Here is a 20,781-nt window from a genome sequence, read left to right as displayed (position 1 = left end):
AAAACGTAAAAAACCCAACTACTATTTTTATTTGTGGCTCTTTCTCTTGTCATCTCAACTTCTCTAAGCAAGTACATCAAGCATTTATATGGGGGAAAGAAAGACAGCCATGCTAGTGAAGGACTTGTGTTCCCAGCTGTTTTCAGTGCAGTAAATGGCCCCTCAAAACTGCTGGTTATGTTTTTCCTGTTTTACCCTTCTGCTCGTGGCAGTTACTAGTCTTCAGCCTATCTATAGAAGTAGCTGGAATAAAGAAGAAATCACCATTGTATGGTCACCCACAAACTGCTGTTCACTAAAACAGTACCTTTAAAGGCTGAAGTTATGCAGATCAGACAAGAGATAAGCATTAGAACAACCTGATCCCCAAACAAGGCACATTGCAAGCTGATTCAAAAGCACATACAACAAAAAGGTAAGACATTCTGGCTCGCTAATAAACTTAATACATTAAACACCTTTTCCTTAATTTGTTTCTAGTTTGCAATGTTTGGGGAATTCAGTTCCTTCAAAGCAGTTACACGAGTTCCATTGCACATACTGCGACACAACAGGCGTTCTCTTCTAAGGAAGCATTGAAGCAGAGGTGCTTTGAAAGAGTTACACAACCTGTGACTGGAGCCTTAATCGAACTAACCTTTTAATCACTAGGCAAAAAAATGCCCTGCCAAAACCCTAGCAGAAGTACACAAAAGGAACACAGGGGATGTTTATACCAGTGCTAATCCAACAGTCTAAGCACACTCATGCAGGAAGGATTCACAGGGTGAAGGGTCAGCAGATCTAAAATCCAAAAGAGAAAATTCAGGCTGCATGAATCAGGGTCCCAAAACAAAAAAAAATGCCTCTGGCAAAACTGTTGTTAAACAGTGGCACTTTGACTGCTTGGAAATGGAAAAATCAGTGAACTGCTAAGACTGTTCAATGCACTTTTGTTCAAAGCCTGTATTTAATAGATTTGTGATCAAACCTGTCAGGGAGACACAGATGAAGAACAAAGTAGAAAAGCAAACCAAAGTTCCAGTGGAAGACAGAAGAGAAGGAAAGCTGAACTACAGTCAGAACCCAAATGTTGATACTAGCTGTAATGGCAAGTGATGCAGTTGGGCACTGGGCCATGGTCCCAGGATATTGGGCCAGTTCTGCTCTGTAAGTTGCAGATCACTAAAATATTCCTTTGCAGGACAAGTTCACTCAGTCAACTTGTAACTGGCTAAAGTATTTACTAATAAGCTAACAACCTTATTTACAGACACATGCAGGTAAGATTTTTATGAAGTTATTCAACAAACAGAAGCAGCAGCAGTTCTTATTATTCTACTTCAAAATTAAATGGTTATGGCTTCTTTCATCCTGTTGATAGACCTAAATTATAGCAAAACATCTATGGCAGCAGAATGCAAATCACATTAGTATAGCATAATCCTCTGCCTCCCCACCTTCAAATAACAAAAAGATTTCTGCCTTACTTACACAATACTGACTTTCTTTCTTTAAGGAAAGAAGTTTCAAAACCTAACAAAGTTTCTTATCACTTTCAGTTCCACAGAAAAAGGTAAAAACTGTCTAAAAATGCTATACATCGTAAAGGATTCAGAAAAGACATATTGTGAAAGGTGTTAAGAGTCTTGCTTCCTCTGGAAGCAGAGGAACAGAAAAGGTATGTTGAACTGATTCACTGAACAAATATGTACAACAATTATAGAAGGGCTCCTGAGGCATTATTTGGGCTAAATTCAACTGGGTCAGGCTAGGCTAAGGTTCAACATTAGTCTTTGGAGATATTTTTATAAAATTTTAGACTAGAGTACCAGAAATTGTAGATCACGTTACGCCTGTGATCAGACTCTCCCAAGAAGGAGTGTTTTCATGATACTTTGGGTATGTATGGAATTAAACTGGAGAAAAACTCCTTTCTCAAGATAAAAGGCCAGAAAATTCTGATCCTATCTCCTATCTCTGAAACCTTTAAAACTGAAACACAGTTTAAAGGTAAAATGCCCGATTAAAAATTTGCATTGGTTTATGCAGCAAAAGAGACATTTTACAAATTAATAAGATAAGAAGACAGGTTGGGTGTGGAAAAGAATGACACTGAAAAAAACCAAAGCATTTCTTCCTGAAACATTGAAAGAACACATTTTTTGACAACTAATCTTACCTTTATAATCTTTTCAACACCAGAAGAACAGATCATGTAAGTGTGAGGATTAAACCGGACTTGGTTTACAATTGACCGATGACCTTTCAGTACCATAAAAGCACCATTGACGACCCTGCCAATGCCACCTAGGGGAAAACAAGCACACATAGACATGAATAATTAAATCTTCATATTACTTTCATTCATAATCATGTAAAGTCATATTATATGCGCTTCAGCTTTATTTTTCTATATTTTAAGGCCTGTGTTGGGTGCAGAATTCCAATTTTATGAGCAATGCTCCTATGAAAAGCTACAAGTTGGCTGAAAAGCATCCTTCCTGCAAATTAGGACTTGGAGTCTCACTTTGATTCATTTAAACAAACAATGAAGGTTTTTGACCTAATATGACAACTATGTGGATGAGAACAACATACATAATGAACTCACCACTGAAACTGTAGTGCCAGAGGCATGGTACTACTCACAGTTTGTAAATTTGAAGAAGAGACAAATAAAGAGGTTGACTTTCAATAGTTATACTATTTTTCAAATTTATTTTTTAAATCAGCAATGTATTATTGTCACAGTTGACTCTAGTCTGATGGGTAGGAGGGACCTGAAATAACACATCTGAACAGCGGGTTATATAATTCTTTGTCACAAGGCAGTGAATTAGCCGAAGTGGAATGCTTTTGTGCTAGTGGTAAAATTCAAAACAGAAGGCAATTAACTTTTTTGCTTGGTCATTGACTCCTGCTAGGTCTATACACCAAAGCAGAAAACTGTCACACAGCAATTTTTTTATATGCATAGATTTACATAATTAAAATTCCAATTTGTTAGAAAGTACACCTGTGTATCTGAATAAACAAGTGTCCATCAGCATGCTATGATTAACATCTTCAGTGAAAGAAAACCAAACTTTCAGAAGATGGGAAATAAAAACACTTCGAAGGAACACTTCGACAACCACTTCGGAGGAAAACCACCTTGTCATTTACAACTTAAGCAGTTCTCCTATTTGGGTACATTTTTTTCTGTGAAGGTTCAGAGGTACATTCTGCCTTCAGCCACTGGAGCAAGATTTCACCAGTGTAAGTAAATCTGACTGAGAAGTAACAGAGTGGAGAGCAAGTTTATTAAATGACAAATTGGGCTCTTTTGATTTTCTTTTCCACTTTATGAGATTTTTCATGTCCTTTCGTCCTGCTCATCCTGCTAGATACTTATGGCTGATGGCAAGTTGCCCTACTCCCACAGCATTCCTTCCAGCCAGATCAGAGTTGTCAATCCAATTGTATCTGTCAAGCCACAGTAGATGGTTACATTAAGACCAGTTCTCAACATTTAACTTGACCTAGGTGACAAATGTTCCAGAAAAGAGACCTTGGGAATGAAGAGATAGTTTGCTTAGGAAACGTTTCCAAGTTGGAAAGTAATGCCTAAAAAAAGTGTTAACTATCCATGGACTCTGATTGCCTGAATTCTGTAAAAAACAAGAAATATGCCCTACAAGTCACTTACAAAAGAGTCAGAAGTTAGAAAGACAAAGAAAGAATTATAATGGAGATGAAATACAAATTTAAGGCACCAGTATCTTGGGCTGCATTTCTCAGTCATTCATTGGCCTTCCATGGTACTGTCAGCAGTGTGAATTAATCCATGGTTATTTTCCTAGCAGAACAGTGAAAAGAGTTATTTAATGCCAGAAGACACTTCTTGAATGTTTATCAATACACTAAGAGCAATTGGATGAAAAGTGTTCAGCATGCCATGTCTAGAACACAGGCTTCCTAGGCTGTAGTCAAATTCAGCCAGTGTCTGAAACCCAGAAAGCCAACTGTATCCTGGGCTGCATCAAAAGCAGTGTGACTAGCAGGTTGGGGGATGTGATTCTCCTCTGCCCTTGTGAGACCCCACCTGCAGCACAGTGTCCAGTTCTGGGACCCCCGCACAAGAAAATATGTGAAGGTGTTGAAGTGGGTCCAGAGCGGAGCAACAAAAATGATCAGAGAGAAGGAACACCTCTCCTACAAGAAAGGCTGAGAGAGTTGGGGTTGTTCAGCCTGGAGAAAACAAGGCTCTAAAGAGAACTCATGGCAGTTTTTCAATAAAGGGGACTTTCTCAAGAAAGACAGACTTTTTTACCAAGGCCTATAGTGAAAGGAGAAGGGGCAACGGTTTTAAGCTGAAAGAGTGTAGGCTTATATTGGATATAAGGAAGGTATTTTTTTTTAAATGAGGGTGGTGAGGCACTGGAACAGGTTGCTCAGAGAAATTGTGTTCAAGATCAGGTTGGATGAGGCCTTCAGAAAGCTGCTCTCATGGAAGGTGTCCCTGTCTTTGGCAGGGGTGTTGTAACTAGATGTTATTTAAAGGTCCCTTCCAACCCAAACCATTCTGTGATTCTATGATTTTATGACTCTGTGAAGGAACTGCAAAGCTTTCTAATTTAATATTGAAGTTGCCTAAATTCCTTTTAAGCAGCTAACAGTAAATTCAGAGGAAGCATAGTAATAGAATATACCTCACTCCTCTTAAAATGAAGGTGAAATTCCCTACAAAGCCCCTTAAAAGAACTAACTGCCCAATTACATGAAATTGCCCCAGGAGAAGTACAAATCTTAGCAGTCAGCTTTTACTAGTGGTATGGGAGGTTTTAATAATTTAAACCAGAAAGTACTGATTCCACCAATACTTTGATAATCTTTGTGTCAAATATAATAGACTGTCCTAGAACCTCACTGTTGGACAACTTCTTGCTTGATGCAATTTTAGTCTACGAATTCCTATGTAAGCAATTTTAGTCTACCAACTCCTATGTAATCTCTAAGTCCTTAATGTAAAGCCTTCCACAACCTTATCCTGACTGCGGTTCTTTCATTTTATAGGAGCCCAGCAAAGTTGGCATCATATTACATTAGTATATGTATGGCAGATATCTGCCTGTGTCCAGACTTGTCTGGAATCCCCCTGGTCTCTCAGCAGAGGTTTAGCTGCAGCCGTTCAGCTTTAGCCATTTCACAGTGTGAGTTAAGTTTGCTCATGTCTGCTGGCAAAAAAAAAGTGCATCTGTACATTAAGTGGAAACTGTTCAAATTCCTGAGGCTATCTTCCTTTTTTGCATGTAATAAATTCTATTTCTCTTCGCTGTCTTCACTTGAAATAGTATTTTCATTTGCATTGTTTCAGCAGAATTGACCTCTGCTATCCCAACAACACTCAAATTTTCCTTTTGAGGTCTGGGGTTTTTTTAGGGGAAGAGGGTGTTATTTCTTTGCTTTTAAATTTAATGGCATGCACAGGTCCTGCAACTCTTAGCATGGCAGCTTTTATATTCTTAGCTAGCTACCACAAGTATAAGCAGTGTTTATATAGAGGCCATTAGTTTACATATATGTTATTTATAATATATATAAAAAACCCCTTAAAATCTTCAGAGGCCGATTATGCCAATTTTAGAAACTTTCTAACTTTACAACCTCTAACTACTGGATGGAAGGGATGAATAGGTACTGGTTGTTTTTGCAATACTACCCCAAATTGCTATGCTTAATGGCAGTCCTGAGTGGTTTAGTGTTCTAGTTGTGCTGGTCAATGGGTTTTTTGGTCTGCTTTTATTTGATACACAAAGTGAAATGTCAAGGAAGTCCCTCTTCATCTATACCCTGCAAATAAGTGTTCCAAAGAGGAGTAATACAAAAACCTCAAAAAATCCTTTAACTAATATCCTATTATGATATCTGACTAGCAGAAAGAAATAACTTATAAAAGGCTAAATCTGAAGTGTATATTTTAAAACAGACTTCCCGTACGCGATTGACAAGAATACCATGGCAACACAAGGCCTATCATACATACAGAAGGAAGGAATAATACAATGCTTTGAAGTAGTTGATGTCTACTAAGTAGCCAAAGTGAGTACTTCTTGTTTGCTTTAATATTTTGTGTTTTAAATGTTAGGCTAATGATATACTTCTTAATTATGTGGTTTTGTAAATATTTGTGTGAATGAATTGACATGACATATTGTGAACATGCTGGATGGTACATCCCAACATATTTTAAATAACTCAAGTAAATTGTAATGAAGGAGAGTTATTTGAACATCATTCTGATTTCCACTACACGAATCGTACAGCATGAAGCAGCGTTTAGAAAAATCCAGAATGAATTATTTGAAGGACAAGGAAAAAGTGAAAGTGATAAATTTTTAGGAAAGTGCTCTAACGCAGAAACCCTGTAAGAATGTAGAACAGTCTCTAAACTAATGGAAGATGCATTGTACCAAACATTAAAAAAACCTGTCAAATTGCCAGAGAACTTGTTGAGATAAGAAACTATCATCCACTGGCTCTGTAACAGACTAATTAACTGACCGCATTAAGAAGTCCTTTCTATCTAAGACATTGAAAAAAAAGTTCCACTGTTTGTTCATATATGGTAGAAAGATGTTCCACAGACTTAAGCATAACTTCATACAAGCCTTGTTAAATTACGCAAAGTGCTGAAAACTCCTGAGAAGAACCAGATATTTGCAGCTGCTGCCAGTATGCCATAGCATACCATTCCACTGTAGTATTTGGCACTACAGTAGTAGCTCATTTAAAATTAATTTAGTTTTCATTAGTAATAATCCAGGACACATTTAGACCATAGGCCACTGCTTTGCATTTGAATCCTATGAGGTCACGATGTGCTAACAAAGAGAGACACTGTAGTTTGGAATGTAAATGCACAGCACAATGCAAGCCAATATGCATAGCATATGGGGTCTTTGCCTTCAGTGCAGCAGATTATGATTAGACTCCTTAAAAGTCTTTCTCTCGTCACACACACACACACACCCACCTGTGTTTGTTTCATACAATGGATGCCAGCAGATGGCTTTGCTCCTTGGAAACCTGTCTGCAGAGAAGCTGGATTTAAACACATGCACTTACTTTTGCCCTGAGAGCAAAGGGTGTTGCAGCATACCTACTACTGGGATCAGGAATCTGACTCCAGCTCTGGCAGCAGACAGAGGAACCGAAAGTTTCTCAGCAGCACAGGTAAAACTGACTTTGGTCACATTAAATATGGGGTGAGAACAGCAAGGGATGGCCAAGATCCCTTCTCCTCCCAGCATAGTAAAAGGAGACACTAGTAGCACTACTTTCTGTAAGAAAGCAGGTCCATTGTTAGAGCTGGAGCTCCAACTGCTTCTTTTGTCACCTTTGAATATCCTCTTCACCTCCCAGGCCAGGTGAAAGGATCAGCATAGCCTTGCAGAGCTTTAGTGAAAGCGCAGGGAGCAACCGGCTGACGTCAGCACCTGCCTCAGACAACATGCTCTTCTAAACAACCAACAACTTTGCCTGGCCTTTGCCTAGAACCAGCCCCACAGTGGTCTTGTACCTCTGTGGAGGTTCCAAAAGCCAAAGAGAAAAGTAATTTAAACATGTAAAGACAATGCAGAAAGCTGTATGGTAGAGGCTATTTTTGGATGTATATTTTCTTCCTTCTTTTGTTGCTTCTAAATACCTGCCATATCTATCTACACCTTATCTATACCAATCCTCCCACTGTTGTTATCACCAGTACAGCTGAACAACAATATGAAAACTAAGACAAAATTACTACAGAAATAAACTTGGGCATACCCTTTGCAGTCTGTTCCCCTTCCTGGTCTGAGAGACACTGCTTTTTTGGTATGCTTAATTGCATAGGTCGCAATGGTTTTCACAATGTTATTGGAATTATGCAAATTATCCCCGCCAATTATGCTTTCTGAACACAACAGAAATAAAGTAATTGAAATTATCATACAAACAATAGCTGTTTGTTTCTTGTGTGGTTGGGTTTTTTGTTTTGGTTTGGTTTTTATGTGGTTGGTTTTGGTTTTTTTTAACAGAGGTGTGAAAACTGCTTGCCTCTGCATTTCTTTTGTATTGGTAGCTGCAAACATGTTCAATACAATGAAGAAGAAGGATCTTTGGTACTATCAGATGGCTAGTTGCTAGGGACTAAAGCTTCTCTAGCCTCTCCCAGTGCTCAATGTTGTCTTCAGTTTTCTATTCTTAAATTATTAAGCATGCTAAGGCTGGTGAGAGAATCATTCGAAGATGCTGAATCTTCTCCCACTTGTCCACAGCACTACAAAGCACCCAACACTGCCTTGTTTTCTGACAGATGCCATCTAGCCAGTACATTCCACAGGCCTGTGGTATTATTACATCCACATGACATGAAAACCAGTTTCAATTTCACTGAACACAAGAACCTTTACTACAGTGCCCCACCACTTACTTCCCGTGTTAATTAAACAACTGTTCCATAGCACACTATGGTCAACTGACTGACATGAAAAAAGAGACAAAATACCATCCTGAAAATAAACCAGTTTAGATTCCAAGACCACACCTCAAAAAAAATCATATTTTTTAAAAAATACAAACCTTGTAGAGCATGCTCCCTATTGGGTCAGATGGCTTCCCTGCATCCCAACCCATACATGCATAGTATGCATATATGCATGTGTGCACATATATAAAATATCCCAAAAATAAGTGAAGACGTTAAGAAACATTCTATTATTTGTTATTCATTATTTGCCTTCACTTATCCACCTGGGACTTTGAGAACTTAAACTACAAGCTGTCTCCAATGAGATAACCCTGTTCAAATATTGTGAAAAGATCTATTGCTGAATTCTATTGCCTAAAGAAATGTCTGCATTTACAAAGACCAAGGGGGAGGAAACAAAAGGAAATAAAATTGCATCAGTTCTGCTGAAAATATGTGCAATTAGTTTAGTAACCAGACCACAATGATAGGCCCTTTCTTGCTTGCAGTTACAGTCAAGGACAGAATTAAAAAGAGGTTTTGAAATGCAGACTGCTGTTCTGATTTAGTGACAGCCTGCTCACATAAACTGAGGGATCCCCAGTTGTCTCTCAATCACAAATAAATATTGTATCCCTCACAGAGCATCTTGGAGCAATATTTCAAAAGCAAGAGACAAGCTCTGAGTTGCAGAGATGATTCAGAGTAGTGAGTGAGGAATGTAAACTCCATTTTGCAAAACACTTGGTCTACTAAGCCCTCTATTACCCCACAAGACATGTCAGGTTCTGCTTTTAACTGGGGTTTTTTACCTTGTTTATAGGAGTTACATTTAAATAATGCCTGAAGTGCTTATATGTTAACAGGCTTGCTGGGCAGGTCATGTCTCTTCTCACCTACAACCTGCCTTGGAGTCAGGTAAAAGCTGTGGAAACTCAGGACTGCTTTTCTTCTGCCAGACTAATGTATTAACTTTGCTAGGAGGTGTCTCTGAAGAAAACTGGTACACTTTAAAGATGAAATTGGCTAAAAAATTCACCAAACATTTGGCAATTACTTCTGAAGTACAGTGGAAAGATGGATAGTACTTGGATGGAGAAGAAAGTGGAAAAATGAGCAAACTATTCCACCTTTAAGAAACCACAAAAGGTGGTAAAAAACCACCCAACCTTCTGGCATAGAAAATCCTGCCCTATTTAGAATAATCTAAGACTACGGAGAGAGACAGTCAGTAAAACTCCTCAATAGAATAGCTTCTAAGCAATTTAGGAAATATCTTTTTTCACAGAACTCCCTGCCCAAATTCTACTGGCAAAATACCAACACAGGTAATCATGTTCCTCCAACTTGAAATGTGTTTGCAATTGTCTGACTGGTGTGATCTTTCACAATTTTCTTCATCTTTTGTGCACTAATGCTGCTAACCATTAGATAGCTAGTACTTGGTGCACCTGTACTTAAGCAAAATAATTTATTTCAGAGTTATTGTTAAAGATGCAACTCTCTAAAAAGATAAAATGTTTGTGAAAAGCTCACTATTTACAAATAACTGATACAATTTAAGAGTTGTATCATAAATATTTATAGCAACACAATGTCTGAATTCAACTGGAAGACAGAAAGCAGATAGATATTTTTGTTTAAAATACCAACAAACGGTACAGGACATTACATTACCCTGTCTAGTCTGTACTCTATTTTAAGTGAAAGACCACATTCCACCCTCCCAGGTCACAGACCCTAAGGCACTCCTATTTTAGCTAGAACATAGGAACAAGGAGTTTTCCATTGAAGTAAAAGCCTTCCAAAGTCTTCATATCCCTACAGCAAGACTCTTTATCTAAGAAGGAAGCACAGTGACATCTCTGTCTGACAATTATTCTAAACAGCAGGAGGAGATTTAAGAAAGTGCATTTCATCACATTCAAAACAGGCACAGCCCTTCAAGAAGAGCTGAATGATGAAAATAATAGCTTCAATAAGCCTATCACAGGTGATTTGGATGGCCAATGAGCTATTTGCCACGGAAGAGGAATCTTTAGGTCTAACAGAACAAAGCTCATTAGTTTTGCTAAAATGTTTCAAAAACAGAACTGCTCGAGTTACAAGACACTAAGACATACACCCTCCTACAACAGGATCTTCTCATCCATTAAGCAACCATGGAGGGCAACTGATATTTAGTAATTCATTTTGTAACTGAAATGTTGCAAATGTACTGACACCCTTCCTCAAGTTACAAGAATCAGAAACAAAAAAGCTGAACAAAACACATATGACATTGTTTTGTGGTAAATCACATATTAAATTGTAAATTGGTTTGATTAAAATGTATCAGCTATTTGTCAATTGCACCTTTTTTTTGTAAGCATATATCTTTTTCACAGAGCTGCATCCTTAATAACAACTCTGAAATAGATAATTTTGCTTAAGTACAGGTGCAACAAGAACTAGATACCACTCTGTGCCAAAGTCCCAGATAAAAAGTCCGTAATTTGCAGCTGTCTGGGAAAAAGTTTTCAAGAGCATCACAGCTATATAAACACAAAATCTCAAATCCAGAATTTACAAAAGAAGTCCAGACAAGTATAGTGACATGGATAAAATGTAGTTCTATAGTCCACACAATAATCCTTAAGTAGCAGTAAAACAGTGAAGGCCAAGCTACTGGTATAGTTAGCAGGACTTCTGGACTGCAATATGAAATGTTGGTTAAATAAACAAAACTCCCAAAATTAAAATGGTACTTTCCTCAAAACTCTGCCATTAACCAAATCTTTTAGAGGCTAGTCATCCTCTCAGCTGTGGATTATACAGCTGTGATTAACAACCTTGAAAATGAAACAAAGTATTTTCATTTTACCTCTAATCCAGCTTGTAATTGTCTCTCACTAAAGCACTCGAGATCACAGGATGGCACTCAGTTGTACTTAATACCACTAAAATGTAGAGTTTAAACTGCCAGAGCCATTAAAAATAGAAATACTAGTACATTTTTGAAAGTCTTGACTCTTTCAATTAAGATTTAACACCCTTGTAAAAGAGCAGTGATTTGTTTCAACAGAAGAGAGATGCTGACGTATTGTATGGTTTAGAGTATCATACTGCCAAACTCTGCTAGACCATATCAGATTAAGCATTGACTCACTGTGGCATCAACAATGCTACTGTTACATCCCCCACAGATTGCTGCTTTTCTTTACTCCAACACCTCTCTCCTGCAATTTCTTACAGGGCCGTCTTAGTGCTATTTGCTTAGAATGTCTGCCCCAGCATGGGAACGGGTCAGAAGTGAGTTAAAAGAGACCATTTCCAACAGCTGAGAGTGCTCCTCCACTCAGAAAGTAAAAAAGTGTAACTCCTTTGCATTGGAAATCCTGGGAGGATTTTGGTGTAAGAGGAAAGAGAGGGAAGGAAGGCCAATGCACTGGAGCTATAAGGAGAACCCTGTGAACATTTTATGCTGCAAGCTTCATTATGCAATGAATCATCATCATATGAGAAGGAAAACAAACAGAAAATCATTACGATAAAACGTTCAAATGACATTGGCCACTGTCACCCAGAGACTGGATTAGGCATTTGTAAACTCTCCCTTATCCAGCTTTCCACAGAATTACTCTAGATTCACAGGGTGAGTGAGAAAAGCAATTTTTTCCAAAAAACAAATTAGTATTTGTCAGACACCTGCCCCTCTGCCCCACTCCTCCAACAAATTCTAAACCAACAAAACTTACCTGCTTCTGGATCGGGAGGAATCCTCCACATATACAAATTGAAGTCATCAGAGCCCGAAAGGATGTACTGTTAGGAATAAAAATAAAAGCAGCTTACTACAAAGTATCACCTGAATTATGTTATTCTACTATTGATCTAGTTTCTCCAAACCAAAAATGAGAAAAAAAGGATAATTTCCATCATTCTTTGCACATCACTGATCAACTTACCTTTAAATGGCGGTGAGGTACCAGCACAAAAATGTTGTATGCGAAATGGATCAAAATTTAAAAGCATACTTCACTAAGGCCTACGGCCCAAAGTATATGTTTGCTTTGCTAAATAAGGCTATGAATTTTGGTTGGCTTTAATACAAGCATGTCTAAATCACACTATCTTGCAGGCTGCAACTCTGGTCTTTTTTTTTAATGTTGAAGTATTTAATCCTTTTTTCTCATCTCCTGAACTACCAAGGAAAATGTCATGAAACATATACCTAAGAAGAGAGCATGTCCATTACACACAAGCACAACGTGTCTGGCTCATCAACCCAGACCACCAAAAGTCAGTCACTGAAGATAATCTTAAACACCAAACAAAACCAAAGCTAAATATTCACTGTCAGCAAGCCTCAAGTGATTTAAACCCCCCTCTCACATTTATCACACTATTAATTTTTTTCCTGGTCATAGTTACTCTGAAGAGATGAAAGGCTGCCCTTTTCAACAGTGCATGAATGATAAGCAATCTTTTTATTGTGCAGAACTTCAGGCAATATGCAATTTTAAGTAGCTTAATATACTACAAACATGCAATGGAATGACATGACATTTGACATGGTAAAAAGCTTATGCCTCTCAGTTCTGAGAGGCCACAAACTGTGCCTTGTCTACAAATACTTACCCTCCAACAAATGACAGGGAGTACAGTTTATTTTTCTCCCAAATTAGAGATGAGATGACATGGCAGGACCTAAAGCAGATTCCAGTTCCAGTTATACTGGTGCAGACAGTGTAAATCTTTAGCTCTCACCTGACTTCAGGCTGCTGCTTAATCAATACAGTCAAGAAGCTGGATTTTTCATTTTATTATTGTTATTAGGTTAGAGGGAAGGGAGAAAAAGAAAGACATGGAGCAGATTTGTCCCTTTTCTAACCTTTGATATGAAACAAGTTCTGTTTTGCTTGGCAAAAATATAACTGGTTTCTGCCTTTCATTCACCAGGGATACATAAAATCATCAGGCAAACTAACATCAAGAAGTGAGAAGACAAGTCCTGGAATAGCACAGGACTGAGAAGCAAAAAATATATGCTAACACTGAGAAAATGGCTATAAATTTGCCATATTCTGTTTGCAATACTAATTACATTAGTGCAGTGTTTGGATGTTTTCAGTCACAAAAATGCAGTAACCAACCACTAAACCCCTTCTCTGGTTTCCTACTATCATAATCCAACCATTCTTTTTTCTCTCATTTTTAAGGATGCAGGATGTGAGTAAGCTCTTATGAATGCAATTCTGCTCATTTGCTGACAGGTAAGAGGCACTGATCAAACAAAAGGTCCTTTAAAAGCTTGTGCACACTAGTTCAGCATCACTCATGAATCCATACTTTCCAAGCCAGAAAGTTATTTCTACAAGTTCAAGCACTTAGGCAGTTTACCTTGCCAAACTGACCTGACGGTGCCAGGAATTTGTGCTTCCCCTTTCATTTGACTGCTCATAAATGTTAGCCCACAGCAGCCTGAGTCACTGGGCCAAAACTCCACATATTAGGGCTCATACAGGAAAGCTCCCAACAACAAGACAGAAAACATCTCTAATACGTTTTGTTAGAGAAGAAATGCTACGTGGAAAAAAAAAGTCTCATTTATATAGAGACGTTGCCAATTGTTACTATTTATTACCAAATTGTGTTGTTGAAGCAGCAACCAGTTTGCCAAAGACATATGATGAAAAACAGAGACTTCTAACTAAAACACCTAGAAAGCTCAGTATCTTGGATTTATGACCATGGTATCTTTTCTTCCCCCTCCCCCAAACCAAACAAGTTCAAACAACTCCTCAATATGAGAGTAATTTAGCACTTTACTTCATAAACCAAACAAACCAACAATAACAGGGCCCCAAAGTGACAGATTTCAGATATCCTGCACCAGACACACAACACAGAAAAAACACATGTACATGCAGGGAAGGGAGTGCCTGTGAGGTTTCTTCAAATCTGCTTCCAAAATTATTTGCAGAGGAACACACTTGTGTAGGAAATCTGGTGTATCACTGGCCACTGAACAAGAATATACTAGCTGCAAAGACCACTGATCCCAGTATATTCCGTCTTGCTTCAAAGATAGCAAAATTTAGAGTGCCTTTGCAGTGATCTGGACTAATGGCAATTTGATGCACTATCAAGAATGTAAACAGGAGGTCAAGACAAGCAATTATTCCCCTCACCTGGCACTTTTGAAGCCACAGCTGAGGTACTGTGTCTGGCTTGGGTCTCAATACAAGAGTGACACTAACAAATCAGAGTGGACAAGAGGGCTGCTGCAGCTGAAGGCATGTGACCTGCAAGGAAAACCTAAGGGGAACTGATCTTTTTTAGCCAGAAGAAGAGAGAGGGAAAGGACAGAGTGGACCTCAACAATTTTTCTCTTGGAAGGAATATTGAGCAGCCAGCCTCCTCTTAGAGGCATGCAGTGGACACTCAAGAAGAAACAGTCACAAGCCACAGCAAGAGAAATTCCAGCTAAGCACAAAGGAACAGCATGTTCAGGAGGAGTATAACAAACACTGCAACTTAGCCCTAGGAAGGTGGTGGAATCTTTACTCATGCAAATCCAAAATTTACCTGAACAATTCCCTGAGTAACCTGACCTAACTTTCAAGACGCTCTCCAGCAGTCAGGTGATCTCCAGAGCTCTCTTCAGACTAATTTTTTTCAAAGATTGCTGGAGTAAAAAGGGAAATAATTGTCTTAGTGGACTGAAGTTGGGTTTTGGGTTACGGGGGAGAGGAAAGAGGAGGGGAGAAGTAGGCAGTGACAGGAAAATGCCTACCTGAAACCTTTACACTCCATCAGATATCACAGCTTCACGAAAACACCAATGGGAACACAAACTCAGGCCACAGAGACAGAGGCAAAAACTGCAGTTCAGCACAAAGTCTTGCATAAATTAAAGTGATCACAATCGGGGGAATTTAAAGAAAGAAATTTACAAAATGCCTAAAATAGTTCGCAAAATCATACAATGGCTGAGGCTGGAAAGGACCTTCGGAGGTCATCTAGTCCAATCTCCCTGCTCAAGCAGGCCCATCTAGAGCTGATTTCTCAGGATCGTGTCCAGATGGCTCTAGTATCTCCAATGGCAAAGATATTCAATCAAACTATCTCAAATTGAGATAGTTCATACCTACTTAAAAGGACCACAAAGTCCTTCACTTCATTATCATTTCCAAGCCTAATGACATTTGCATCAATCAAACACACTTGGCTAAAGTATTCCAGAACGAATTAAGAGAAAAATAAGTAGGAATTAATAAAATATCTGCAATGCAATTATATTCAGTCCCAGAACAAGCTCAGCTTGGGACCTGAGCTCTTCTGGAAAAGTACTTATGGCTTTAATCTTGACGCTGAGACACCAATCAGTTTGTGTGAAAAGCATCAATTGATAAAGTAATCTACACAAGTTTGATGTTGTAAGCAATGGCCTGCAAGTTGCAAACTTTTTATATATACTTAAATTTTATTTTGATGTTAGCTCTGACAATAAGTACCAGAAATTGATCATATTCCACAAAATGTTCAACTATTTTGTATCCCTGTGATTCCACTGCCACCATGGTAGCAGCCAGCATTGTTTTCTGCTCTCTTTCCCTGTTAGGATACCTCTAGGGTACATGTTTTCCTGCTGTTCTCACAATATAGAACTGAATCCCCAAATGCATTCCTTTTCTGGTGGTCCTTTTCTGTAAGACCAAGGGATGAGGGTCTGAGAACTAGAAAGCGACTTTTCGGACCAAGACCAAGAGACTGCCAGAAGACCAACCTCATGACTACAGCTACTGCAAGAACAATTTGCCACAAGAAGCTTTGAGAGCAGACACCCAAGCTGCTAAATTCAAAAACATGCCTCTTCCATGACATTTGAAAAAGAAACTCAATTCCAATTAGTACTCTCTGCACAAGACAATGGGAACATAAGGCCTCTGGAGAGTACAGCTGGCTTGATGTTACTAGGACATTTACATGACCATTTGTGAAAATTTTTCTTTGATGTATTTATTATTAATATAACAATAAGCCAATAGTTCTCCTCACTATTTCGAAGTTGGAGAATAAGGATTAAGAAAATGAAAAAGCCAGTCCCTAGTGCTAGAAAAGTCAAAAGAAATAATTACTATGAAGTGCACCAAACCATAGTTAATAAGGTTGAAATCCTGAGAGAATGGAAGGATTTTTAAAGGAAGGAAAAGAAAGAAAAGAAAAAGAAAGGGTTGGGGTGGGATAGATGAAAGAACGTCATACTGCATAGACTCCACCTTAATTGTGAACAATGATTTTTGGTCCTGAGGGGATGTTGAAAACATAAGTCATAGCAGAGTACCTTCAATTCCCTCACTTTCAGAACAAACGCCCAAATAATTAAATCACAGAGGCAAGCCAGGGGGAGACAAAAACATGTGCATTCACAGATACACCTAAATGGCTGAGACAGCAAGCACTCTCCTCCTTCCACCCTCCCTCCCAAAGACAAACTCCAAGCAGAACATAACCTCAAGAACCACTGCAGCGTCGAATTAAGAATCAGACCAGACACTGTGCGAGGAGCTCAAATGTCTGGAGGGGACAAAACCAACATTAAACCCACATGTTTCATTGTCAGCAGTTTTGCTGCTGTATCTGACCAGGACTTTTGAAATCAACATTTACAATATTCATATGTACATGAGATTAGACAGAAAAAACACTTGCTGTTAATACTGGAGTTTTTTTAGAAGGGCAGAATCAGCTTTTATGTCTAGCTGTTAGTAACAATGACAGGAAAGGTTTCCAGATGACTATGAGCTGCTGATTCAGAAGTTTGCCTTAGAAGGAAGAAAACTCTCAGGCCTGGTTAGAATCCGCTGCTGGGAGAAAACACAAATTAGGTCTGAGTTTCAAGTACGCATGAAATGCTTAAAATGAACTACCATCAGGAATCTGGGAGAATTATATTGGACTAGCGCTCCCCACTCATTCCACTGTAACTCTTCTCATTTTTTCTCTCCCCAAGGAAATTACAGCAGTTGATATAAATAAATGGAGATTTAATCTGCTGCTATAGTCTTGTAATAGTAGCATTAGCATTGCATTTTGCAGAGTACTACCACTCTGGAAAATTTCCTTTTTGTTCTCAGCACTGCCATTTTGAAAGCTTTCAACATCCCATAAGCTACATTTCCTCAGGAGCTACTGAATGGATTATTTCAATAAAATTGTATCTAAATCAAACCTTATTTTACTTTGGAACATCCACATTCCCTGCTTCCATAAAATGTCCTATTACTTACGACATATATCAGAGAGAATTTCGAGCTTTCGGCCCTAGATAAGGGACTAACAGATATGGATCATTTTTCCAAAAGTATCAGCAAGTCTCTTGAATGGCCCTACTAATGTAGGGGAGAATAAGAAGAATGTAGGAGACTTTGTCTTAAATGCACAAACTAAAAAGCACCATCACCATATGGATGCACAAGACCATGGGTAATGGCACAGAAAATATCACCATTTAAAAAGTGGTTGTTGCCAAGTTACTAACAGTAAAATGCTTGTTAGAGAGACTCAAATCCCATGCTGCTTTTTACAGCTTTGAAAGAGACTCAATTCCCACTCACTTGAGCATGTCTGTCCTTTACTCAGAGGGGCCAATGAAACGTGGGGCAGAACAGATCAGAACAGGCAAATTTTTTCTCAGGCTTTTAGTGAGCCATCCCTTATCTTCTTCAAGTAAAAAGCTACATGCTGGGGAAGAAGCACAGAAGTATCCAAATTTGAAACGGTTATGCTGCTATGCACATTCCTTAAAGAGACAGGATGTACAGGCCCTCCATATATTACCTGTAACATAATATAACTCAGAGGTGGGGTGTAAGCTTTTGGTTCTTTTCCCATGACAACAGATAAAGAATCTGGTTTAGTGGCAGTCTGCTAAGCTCAGGTATTAATTCCTCTAGATCACATGAGATGAGCTGCCTTGCACATCACCTCTGTGGTGGGATATACACTGATACTCATTGAGGAAACCACAGTTTGACATGAAGCACCACTGAAGTCTGAAAAATATTGTTTGTCCAAAAGAGACTGAAATTCATAGCAACCAGCACTTTGGAGAAGGAACCAATTTACATGAAGAATATAAAAACTGTGTATTTTTCCAAGGAGGAAAGGTTTCCTAAGTAAACAGGGCTTATGATATTTTGTTGTTTGTGGCAACTCTCCATCTCCAAGAACTTTTAAGCCTAATGGCCAATTTCAAATTTGACAGAGGACCTGAGGATTTCAGAATTATGGACTGTTCAGAAATATTCTTTTGCAAAAGGGCAGCCATCACATAGAAGGGAGAGAGACGTGCTGTGATTAGCCACTGAGAAAAAAGCAAAAAGCAGTACCACAGTTACACTCCACTAACTAAACATCAGGAAACCCAGATGTGAACTCATCTTTGAACCCAGCAAAATCTCACAACGTATCACAACAATCTGCTTCTCATGGAACTATTCCAAGAGGGATAAGCAAGCTGTAAATAAAAAAAAACAAAAATCAAGAAAGGTCTCCTTAATATATATATATATATATATACACATATATACACATGTGTTTGTATATGTATATATATCTCACAACCATGAACACAGGTCTTGCTATACAATACATACTTTACATGAAAAGTGCTTGATAAAACACAACCAAATTTTTTTTTATAGCTGCTTCTGGACCTTTTGTGGTGCCAAGACTGCTCTACGCATCTTCCTTATAAATGAGACTTCCCTTGCTATTTTTTCCACTTTAAAAAATGGCTGATAAATTAACTGTTAGATCATAATTTAGTGTTAAGTTTGCAGGTAGAAAACCCACAGATTTGTTTTCAATTCATCTTTCTATTGCTAGAGTACCCGCTAACCAGAGGGGAAACAAGGTAAGGACATAACTGTGGAGGAGGAAAAGACTATTTCCTCTTTAAAAAGCATCAAGAAACAAACAAGCAAGAAAAGAGCAAGACCATACAGCTTGTTTGAGATGGGCAGTATCAGAGGAACTCAAGAAAAAAACAGAATCTCCCACAGAACAAAGCACTCCTTTTCTTAAACAATTAAGAAATAAACAAGAATTAGTCAGGTATTTCCATCTCTTTGCGATTCCTGATCTTTCTGTGAGGCTGGTACCTTTATGTTGATCAATTCACGTTTTTAGTATAGAGTTCTCACTGAGAATAGCTTGAAAATCTGCTCTAACGACCATTGCTGACCTCCTCCATAGGTATGTTCCCACCTACAAGCCTTGTGCCAGCATAGGAGTCCCTGACAGAGCAGGGGTCTGATTCAGTAGCTGCTACAGTAAAACCCCATACAAATTGCCACGAGTCATTCAATATAGTATTCTCACTATGTATTTCAGCCAGATTCTATAGGGGTCAGATGAGTGCGAGTACAGACCAAGGAAAGTACAGGGCCCCTCCTCTCAATAGTATACTGCCTTCTTTGTACCCTGACTGCAACTGCAGTCAGAGTGGCTGCCTCTTCTCCTTTTAGCAGCTCTCACTGTTACCAGCTAAGAAGTTCTTCTCTCCGAGACAGTTAACCAGGGTGTTTGGCTAGGAGGACAAAGTAAAGAGCAGTCATCCGTTCAGGCTACTAACCTCTAATTCCTATCTTTCAAATCAAAAAACTAAAATAGGAAGAGAAATAACTGAGAAAGGTCTCTTTGAAATGTGTCTTGGAATACTCATGGTTAAGAATAATTCACCAACAAGAAAGGATATCTACACAAGCTTTTATCTTCTGCTTTATAATAACTTCTGGGATGCAAATGATGTCTTTTTTTCAATATTTAATAAATTTAAAGAGGGCTCACAAAATTGTGATATTAAGAAACATATCTGCTTTGAAAACATATGTCTTTTTTCATACTATCCAGGACAGCAGTTTGCAACCTCTACTGTTTGAAATGGTTTTTCAGGAAGGCTGGAACTGGCACAAAAAAGAGCTTAAAAGTTTTCTATCTCAGTCTGAAAGTCAAACAGGTATATCCAAAGGCTTTTTCACAACAGACGTTTTGCTCCTCAGTAAGAAGCAGGCCTGTAAAAGCTGTGACACAGCAGACTGGAGAAGTACAAATTGCTTCTAGTACATAAAATTCAAAGCCAAAAATTTGTATTCCCACTCCCTAAATCCCTATTCTTATAAGCAGCCAACTCTGTGTGGGGCAGTTTTAAAAGATTACAGAACCATCATTGGGAACAATCCATCAACATTTTTACAGCTGCCTTTTTGCCATGCAGAAAGGCCATAACAGTAATTTTATTAATGAAAAAAAGCAACCTAGAA

The 20,781-nt window shown here is 38.5% G+C and overlaps 1 protein-coding gene across 6 annotated transcripts in view; it reads right to left on the bottom strand.

The window, feature by feature from the left end:
* DCAF5 (DDB1 and CUL4 associated factor 5) overlaps window positions 1-20,781 on the bottom strand; it is a 71,014-nt gene that overhangs the window by 6,362 nt on the left and 43,871 nt on the right. For all 6 annotated transcript variants that reach the window (XM_032690318.1, XM_032690324.1, XM_032690319.1 and 3 more), the window contains exons 7-8: window positions 12,208-12,274; window positions 2,162-2,289 (exon numbers count right to left, since the gene is read on the bottom strand). In XM_032690318.1, the coding sequence (XP_032546209.1) occupies window positions 2,162-2,289; window positions 12,208-12,274 (195 nt within the window). The remainder of the gene's footprint in view (window positions 1-2,161; window positions 2,290-12,207; window positions 12,275-20,781) is intronic.

The sequence above is a fragment of the Chiroxiphia lanceolata genome, chromosome 6 (assembly GCF_009829145.1).
Source record: "Chiroxiphia lanceolata isolate bChiLan1 chromosome 6, bChiLan1.pri, whole genome shotgun sequence".
NCBI classification, from domain to species: domain Eukaryota; kingdom Metazoa; phylum Chordata; class Aves; order Passeriformes; family Pipridae; genus Chiroxiphia; species Chiroxiphia lanceolata.
Note: the sequence above shows the minus strand (reverse complement) of the source record. Positions and strands in the feature narration are given on the sequence as shown.